The 9142-nt window shown below is 52.2% G+C and overlaps 1 protein-coding gene across 1 annotated transcript in view; it reads left to right on the forward strand.

The window, feature by feature from the left end:
• The window catches only part of LOC107297479 (zinc finger protein 271-like), a gene marked incomplete at its 5' end in the record, with an annotated part of 25526 nt that extends 21801 nt beyond the window's left edge, over positions 1 to 3725 (forward strand). The window contains 2 exons of the mRNA XM_029286326.1: positions 708 to 759; positions 2281 to 3725. Coding sequence (XP_029142159.1) covers positions 708 to 759; positions 2281 to 3725 — 1497 coding nt within the window. The remainder of the gene's footprint in view (positions 1 to 707; positions 760 to 2280) is intronic.
• Between the last annotated feature and the right edge of the window lie 5417 nt (positions 3726 to 9142).

Raw genomic sequence — 9142 nt, forward strand, 5'->3', positions numbered from 1 at the left:
AGCCACGTCGAGGGGGAAGCCAAATTCACTTATAACAACCCTGTTACTAACATAACAGCTGCAGTGATTCACTCAACAACTCTGGTCAAAGAAGGTCCTAAAATGGGGCAAAAACTCACTTAACGAGTTTTGTTTAGTAATAGAAACGCGGGAGGTCAATTGTGTATGTAAGTCCGAGGACTACATGTGCGCTCCTGCCCAAAATGGCAGGACAAGCTATTCTGTATAAAAGACAGCAAACCCCCCCCCCACCTTCCCTCAACGCTGATGCTGTTACCAAGTCGGGTAATCAAATGTCTGGAGGTAAAAAAAAAAACCCATCAAGCTCAGAGAGCACCTAGATTACACTTTAGGAACTCCTTCCTTTTAAATGTGCACTTTGTGATCCTGTCTTTGTTCCGGAAATCAGTCATATTAATTCCTTTCCTTCTTTCTCTCTCATTGGGATCCTCAGAGAAGACGACGAGCCGCTGGCTGGGAGACTGGAGGAGATCAAGCAGAGATATGGCAGTTTGTGTCAGAACAGCACCGTTTTCCAAGAAATGATACTGCGACTCAAAGGTCAGTCTCCTCCCGTTGACGTCCAGACTTTGCGGGGCCTAATATGGTCCCCGGAGGCTCCGGTGATGCTTTGGCTTCCAGTGGGGACTCTTAGCTCCACTCCCGTGGCGCAGTCAGGCTTTCCATTCCTTTTTTCTGCCTTTCAGTCGGTCTTGGATCCTGGCGACTGCCTGGCCAAGTCCCTGCAGTGTCCTTATAGTAGCGAAAATTGTGGAAACCTTTTGGGAAAAGTGTACAGTAGAAATGCCACCTTTGGTTAAGTTTCCAGCATTTTTTCTTCTAATTTCTTTATAACTGTAGCCTTGTTCACTTAATAATACTATTTTACATCGCTTTCTGGGCGACCAGTCGACTCTTTTGCACCGTTACTTTAATTTTATTACGTTTTACAAGCTCACTCAATGAAAGAACACAAAAAAACCCCCAACCAACTTGATAGCCATCAAATAACACACTGACAAATGTCCTCCTCTCAGCTTCAATACATGACATTAATAACTGGATCCTACTGTGATCTGATTGGCTCATTGCCAAAACAAGATGACATCCGATTGGCTCTCTAAACACTCGTGCTCATTGGCTGCAATCAGATGAAGGAAAGCTACCTGAGATCAACCTAAGCAAGTTGTGCTTCCTTTTTCTGGTTATTTGGCTCTAACATTTCATAGAATACAGTACAGATGATTGAACAAACTATGTGGCATTACATTCTTGATTAAATTATCTTTCCATTGATATATAATTTTAGGGTACTACTCCCCCCCCAAAAAAAGTGGTGTTATTAGCCATCAAACCTCAAAAATACACTTTTCCCAAAAGTTTTCTACAATTTTGGCCACTACTGTAGCAACATTTTGGGGGAAGTTTTGCCTTTGCCTTCTTTCTTCCTGGGGCTGAGAGGGAGGGACTGGCCCAAAGTCACTCAAACCAGCTAAGGCAAGACTAGAACTCGCGACCGTCTGATTTCTGTCCCGTTGACCTTTAACCAAAAGACCAAACCGGCTCTCTCGCACTGCACCTGACTCATTGTTTCCCAATCTTGGCAGCTCTTAAGAGAGGTGGACTTCAGTTCCCAGAATTCCCTAGCCGGCCCCGTTCCTTTAACTCAGACGTGTCAAAAACAAGGCCCGGGGGCCGGATGTGGCCCACGAAGTGGTTTCATGTGGCCCGCAAAGCCATCCTGGAAACAGTGAGGGAACGGCCCCCGCTGCCTTGGCCCTGGCCCAGGCCAGCCGGGAGCCAATGTACAATTTTATGGTGGCCATCTATGCTGAAACGCATTCAGTCTTAGCTCCACAAGGCCATCTGGAAACAGCGAGGAACCAGCCCCTGCCATGTCGGCCCCGTCTCCTGGGTGCATGCTGGGGAGTTGTCACCCTTTGTGAGGAATGAAGAAATGGACCGTGCCTTGGCGCTTGCCCCGGTCCCACCTGCCTTCTGCCAGAGACCCTCAGATCTGTCCCACTCCTGCCCAGGCCCCCACAGGCACCCTTGACGCGAACGATGTAGAGCTGGCCACACCCACCCAGTAGGCCACACCCACTCCATCCACGCCCACCCAGTAGGCTGCACCCACCCTGCCCCCCCCGAGGGCAACCGCAATGCTGAATGCGGCCCTCAGTGAAATTGAGTTTGACACCCCTGCTTTAACTGGTGTCCCCTGCTTTCCTTGACTTGGTCGGGAACGATTGACTTCTCAGTTCTCTTCTTTTTCTGCAGCCGGATGGAGGAACCAAAATAAGGAGCGGGACGGTTTGCCTGGGGGCTCGGAGCGCCTGCAGCTGAACCGGATGATGTGGGGCGGAGACGAGGTCAGCTTTACCCCCAGCGTTGGGGGCCAGTTGGGCGCCCCGGACAGCCCCCCGAGGACGGTGGATTGTCTGCTGGAAGCCCGGGCCCCCATTTCGATCCCGTTCGGCGGGGGCTTCTTCGACTTCAGCGAGTTTGCTGTCCAGGAGAGCTTCCTCCAGAGGAAAGGCCAGGAGCTCTCCAAAACCTTTGGGCCAAGCCTGAGGAGCGCCAGCGTGGCGGAGCTCCGGACTCAGGAGAAGTCCCCGCCGGCGGAGAAGCCCTACAAGTGCAACGAGTGCGGGAAGAGCTTTGGCAAACGCTCCACCCTGAACACCCACGGCCGGACCCACACGGGGGAGAAGCCCTTCAAGTGCTCGCACTGCGACAAGCGCTTCAGCCAGAGCTCCCACCTGCAGCTGCACGAGCGGACCCACACGGGGGAGAAGCCCTACAAGTGCCTCCTGTGCGAGAAGAGCTACAACCAGCGGTCCAGCCTCATCATCCACGAGCGCAGCCACACGGGCGAGAAGCCCTACTCCTGCCTGGAGTGCGGGAAGAGCTTCAGCCAAAAGGCCACCCTGGTCCTCCACGAGAAGAGCCACCGGGGGGAGAAGCCCTACAAGTGCCTGGAGTGCGGCAAGGGCTTCAGCCTGAGCGCCGACCTCATCCGCCACCAAAGCATCCACACCGGGGAGAAGCCCTACACCTGCTCCGAGTGCGGGAAGAGCTTCAGCCAAAACTCCCACCTCATGGCCCACATCCGGACCCACACGGGCGAGAAGCCCCACAAGTGCCTGGAGTGCGGCAAAGGCTTCAACTGGAGCTCGGAGCTAATCGCCCACGAGCGGACCCACACCGGCGAGAAGCCCTACCAGTGCCTCTACTGCGCCAAGAGCTTCAGCGTCCGCTCCAGCCTCAGCAAGCACGAGCGGACCCACACCGGCGAGAAGCCCTACGTCTGCCCCCAGTGCGGGAAGGCCTTCATCCAGCGCTCCAGCCTGGTGGCGCATGAGCGCTCCCACACCGGCGAGCGGCCCTACATGTGCCTGGGCTGCGGCAAGGGCTTCCGGGAAAGCTCGCAGCTCATCGCCCACGAGCGGACCCACACCGGCGAGAAGCCCTACGTCTGCTCGGAGTGCGGCAGCTGCTTCAAAGCCAAGGCCGCCCTCCTCCGGCATCAGCGCGGCCACTTGGGGCTGAACTCTTTCATCTGCGCCGACTGCGGGAAGATTTTCTCCTCGGCCGCCGAGAGCCCGGAGAAGTGTCCCGAGTGCGTGAATCTGAGCCTGACGCCGGGCCTCCCGCAAGCATCGGAAGAGGCCGATCGGGAAACGGCCGAAGGAGCGGGACAGAGCGGCGACGCCAAGATGTGAACAGACGAGGCCGTCTGGGCCTCGGGTTCTGCTTTTTTTTCGCCGGTCATCGTCGGCTTCCTCTTTTGACGGAGCGGATCCTGCAAAGGGGACTGTTGCTGTAGCCGACGGAGGACAGATTTCGCTGACCGAAGGTGACTGTGGGCAGCTGAATGCCTTCCCCCCAGATGGGGTGGCCATCGCGGTTTTGGTTCCTGTTGCCGAACCAGGCCCATTTCAGACCCTTGGGAGGGGAACTGGAAATGTAGAGAGGACCAGAATCGGGTGGATACGAAAACGAAAGAGAATGCCTGAATTTTTAGTATCGTCCTTCACTACCCAGTGCCTAGAATGCAGTTCCTGATCAACTGGAGATTTGGGTCTGTAGTAGAGGAACCACGGGACGCGTCTTTGAAGGCTCTTCTTGGGTCCACGTGCCCCCTCGTTGCCTGTCGTCGGTTTCACAAAGAGTTTTAAATGAATTTTGCTCAGCCTTTTGACGGATTTGAGCTGCAACGAACGTTTATCTCATTAAGTCCCACTGGATGCGCGTGAGACCCTTGGAACTGAGCTGGCCTTTGATTCGGGCGTGAGCCAGCCTGCCTGAGTGCAGAGCCCTTTTTGCCTTGCATTGGAAAATAACGACACAGCAGCAGAGAAACAGGAGGGGACATTAATAGGGGGAAAACAGGTTTGGGTCCCGTTGGACCTTGAGCAATGAATTCGATTCCTGTCTCGTTTCACATTTGCTTTAGGTAACAAGCTCAGCCGACCAGCTTTTTATTATTTATTTGATAGCTCGATAGAAGTATGAACTTTCTCCCTTTGGATGAAACGAGGGTGATTTGGTAGGAGATCCCAATTAACGTGGGAAACATCCAGTTCCAAGATGGCTGGAACCAGAGGCAGTTTTCCAGACGGGCACTCCATAAAGGGGGGGATTGTAGGAAAACACAGGCCTGAAGACAAATCTTTTTCAAAAAAGGCGTTCTAGGTACATCAAGAAGGTGTGGTACAATCCTAAAAAAACACACACAAAAAAAAAACACCACCCTCTGTTGCCAGAGAGGCAAAAATGAAATTTTAACAGTTTTGCACTTAACTCCCTGAAAGTGGAAAGCTAGTAGCTCAGGGGGAAAGTACAAGGCTCTCTCTTGTACTGCTTGCGGTGAACCTGTTCCATAAACAAACCTATTTAGGCAGTATTTTTCTTCACGTTTATTCCTACCGCAGCGTGTAGGAACTTTTAAGGTGGGTGGACTTGAAGCCCCAGAATTCCTAAGCCAGCCAGGTTGGCTGAGGAATTCTGGGGGGCTTGGAAGTCCACTCGTTTTAAAGTTGCCAAAATTTAAAAAAAAAAACAAAACACCATCCTACAGTCACACAAATCATCCATTAACTTTGCACTTCCTATCTAAACCCAGCCTTTAGCCTTCCCTAGCCCAGTGATGGCGAACCTTTTGGAGACCGAGTGGCCAAACCGCAACCCAAAATCCACTTATTTATTGCAAAGTGCCAGGGCTGCATCAGCATTGTGGTGCACTTGGGGGGGGGGCATGGCCCACTGGGTGGGTGTGGCTGCGGTGGTCATGGCAGACTGGGTGGGCATGGCCACCTCGATGTTGCTCGTGGGGGGACGCCTGTGGGGGCTGGGCAGGATTGGGGCAGATCCAGGGGATCTCTGGTGGATGGGGCAGTGGGCAGGAGGCTTTTCCTGCAGAGTGAGGCAGGGGGTAGGGCAAGGGTGCCATTGCTGCAGGGCAAGGCGAGGCAGGGGCAACTGCTGTCTGACACCATTGGCCCCTGCCCATAGAGGCCAGCCAGCGCATGGGGGCGTGCTCTACTTGAGCTTGCTAGCTGGCTGCTTCGTCTACTTTGTGCTGCACGGGGCTGTTGCTCCGGGCGCCAGCAGCAGCGGCGTAATGGACCCACGGGAGATGCTGGCGGCGGCAGGCGTGCCCACAGAGAGGTCTCTGAGTGCCGCCTCTGGCACGCGTGTATCGTAGGTTCGCCATCACTGCCCTAGCCTCATTCCTTGCTGACTTTGAATTATGGGCGTTGTAGTTTCAACACATCTGAAGAGCGTGAGGTTTGGGAAGAAGCATAGAATTCTGGATTTTATCTTTGCAAGTTAGGGGTCCAGGAATCGGCCCTCTCTCTTTGCAGACTACAAGTTCACTCCAGGTAGGTACATAAGCCCCAGCCTGATTTTCACAGGTGGGCTTAATATAAGCCCCCCTGAAAGTAAGCCCTAGTTTGGTATGAGGGTGGGGGAGATAAAGCTGCCCCATGCGCCCCGCACCCGCTTACCGGTAGGACCGCCACAGCCAGGCCTCCCACGCCGTTGCCATTGCTCGCGGCAGGAATGCCGCGTGGTGCTTCAGGCCAGCCCGAAGCAGCCTGCAGCATCCTGCCCCAAACAACGGCAACGGCAGTGGGAGGTCTGGCAGCCCCGTCCTGTTTCTCCTTCACGATCCTCCACTGCCGCGTGCAGGGAAACAAAAAGAAGTTTGTGTGTGTGTGGGGGGGAAAGTCCAATCAATTAATTTCAACTCGCGAGGGAAAGAAAATCTCGCGAAGTTGGAATTGATTGATTGACATTCCCCCCCCCCCAAGCTTCTTTTGTTTTCCCTGCACGCGGCAGCGGAGGATCGTGAAGGAGAAACAGGGCTGTATTTCTTTCCTAAATGCAATTCCTGGGGGAAGCGAAGGCATCTGGGCGGTGGTGGGGCCAGCTCTCCAGCTCCACAGGGAAGGAAGGGGCAGCCGGCATGGGTGCTAAAAGCAGGACACCCGCTTCACCACCCTCCCTGAGCCTCCGGCGCTCCACCTGCCGCTTTGGTCGGCTGGTTGCCACCCAGCATGGCCGCCTCGGGGCTGCCGGGGCTGGCCTGGCATGGGAAGGGCATGCGCGCCCTGCCCACACCGGTACCGTACCCCGTCCGCCACCACTCTTTCGCTGCCGCGTTGCTTCGCCCCATGCACAGGCCCTGCCCCCCCCGCGGGCTTGCGGCCTACTGGTACCAGCAAAAAGTAAACCCTCCCTGAAAGTAAATCCTAGTGCCCCAAAAAAAGTAAGACCAGGTCTTACTTTCGGGGAAACACGGTAGATTCTACACCAGGGGTAGGCAACCTTGGCTCTTTTATGACTGGTGGACTTCAACTCCCAGAATTCCTGAGCCAGCCAGGCTGAGGAAAAAAGGAGAGGTTTCCAAGCTGAGCCATGGCTGGCTCAGGAATTCTGGGAGTTGAAGTCCACGAGTCATGAAAAAGGCAAGGTGGCCTACCCCTGTTCTAGACAGATACAGTAAACTATTTCTTAAGTGGGGGAATCCGTATCTTTTCCTCTCAAGTGGTAAAAGATAACGCTTGGATAATTGTCAACTTAATCTGCAAAAAAGGGGGGGGAGTTATAAGACATCAGCTTTGCGTTGGCCACACTGGGTTGAATCCAGTTATAAACCAGTTTAAGCATCCTGAGGTTCTGTAGAAGAGGGGGGGGGGAAATGTCTCTGTGACAGAATTTTTCCTCACACGAGGCAAAATTCTGCACGAATTTTGCCTCGCGAAGGCCGCTGGGATTCCTTGCGAAGTAAAATCATGAAACAAAAATAAAAACAGTTGACATCCTTAGGACAGAGCTTCCTTTAGACCAGGAATCTCCAAACTTGGCAATTTTAAGACTTGTGGACTTCAACTCCCAGAATTCCTCAGCCAGCCAATTCATGCTTATTTCCTTCCGAGAAGTTCACCACACAGGCCATTCTTTTGCATTTTTTGCTCAAAGTGTTGGTGCAAACGTGGTGTGTGATTCTGTCACGGGAATTGCCCCTTGCAAAATGGTTTCACTTGCAAGTTAAACCATGTATAAGCTATCCATCCCCAACCTTGGTTTGTCCGGATTGTGGCTTAGGGTTTCCTATCACCCTTAGAGTTAGGGCAGGGGTAGGCAACCTCGGCTCTTTTATGACTCGTGGACTTCAACTCCCAGAATTCCTGAGCCAGCCTAGCTGGCTCAGGAATTCTGGGAGTTGAAGTCCACGAGTCATAAAAGAGCCGAGGTTGCCTACCCCTGAGTTAGGGTGAATGTGAACAGAATTTGGAGTTAAAAACAACCAGGAGTATCCAGGCTTTGGGTTAATATAGCAATAGCACTTAGACTTATAGGCCGCTTCACAGTGCTTTACAGCCCTCTCTAAGCGGTTTATAGAGTCAGCCTATTGCCTCCCAACAATCTGGGTCCTCATTTTAACGACCTTGGAAGGATGGACGGCTGAGTCAACCTTGAACCGGTCAGGATCGAACTCGACTGTGTGCAGAGTTTTATTTTATAGCTCTCTAACCACTGCCACTGAGACTCTTCTAGAGGCTAAATCGATGATTGCTTTCCACCACTCATGTACACAAAGGACATCTGAAAATGTGAGGTCCTTGGTGCTCTCTGAATTTGGTTGGTTTCTTGCAGACGTTTCATTTACCCCTTCTAGCACTTGATGATGTTACCTTTTAGGGTAATGAAAGGTCTGCAAGAAAGCGACCAAGCTCAGCGAGCACCAAGGACCCCCTCATTTCAACCCTGTGCCTCAAATGTCCTCATTTCAACCCTGTGCCTCAAATGTCAGTACACCTGAAAATAACTGTGATTAAGTTATTATTATTTTTTAAGTGTTTGCAAAAAGCCGATGTTTTGCAAAACTGTTAAACATCTCATGAAATGTCCATATTCTTGCGAGACATCACATAAAGTTTTCGACGGCCAATGGAAGATTACTTGATGTTTTGTGAGATGGGGGATCATTTTTTTAAATAATTAACTTGTGAGCACTCTTTGGAGCTGGGGAATCTGGAAAGACTGTTGGTCCCCCCGATGTCAAATACGTGACACTTGTATAGGCTCCTATAATCTGATGCTGTAGAAAATGATTTTTCTTTCTCTCTGCTTTTTTTTTTTTTACAAAGTCTAATATAGGTACAAGCAATGGCTTTCTTCACGAGCTTCTCTCGTTAGTTTGGGTACTCTAAAACAGGAGTAGGCCATCTTGGCTCTTTTATGACTCGTGGACTTCAACTCCCAGAATTCCTGAGCCAGCCATGCTGAGGGGAAAAGGAGAGGTTTTTATGCTGAGCCATGCTGGCTCAGGAATTCTGGGAGTTGAAGTCCACGAGTCACAAAAGAGCCAAGGTGGCCTACCCCTGCTCTAAAAGGACTTTACTGCGCTTTCAGAAATTCTGAAATTTACACTGAAAATTTAAATCCTGGGGGACTGGCGCTCCACCAATCACCATTTGCGTTCTCATATTGGGGTAGTGCTTCTCAACCTTGGCAACTGGAAGGTGGGTGGACTTCAACTCCCAGAATTCCTCAGCCAGCCGCGGGGAATTCTGGGGGTTGGGAGTCCACCCACCTTCCAGTCGCCAAGATTGAAAAACACGGTGTG

The sequence above is a fragment of the Protobothrops mucrosquamatus genome, unplaced genomic scaffold, assembly GCF_001527695.2.
Source record: "Protobothrops mucrosquamatus isolate PMUCROS unplaced genomic scaffold, P.Mucros_1.0 scaffold3330, whole genome shotgun sequence".
NCBI lineage: Eukaryota > Metazoa > Chordata > Lepidosauria > Squamata > Viperidae > Protobothrops > Protobothrops mucrosquamatus.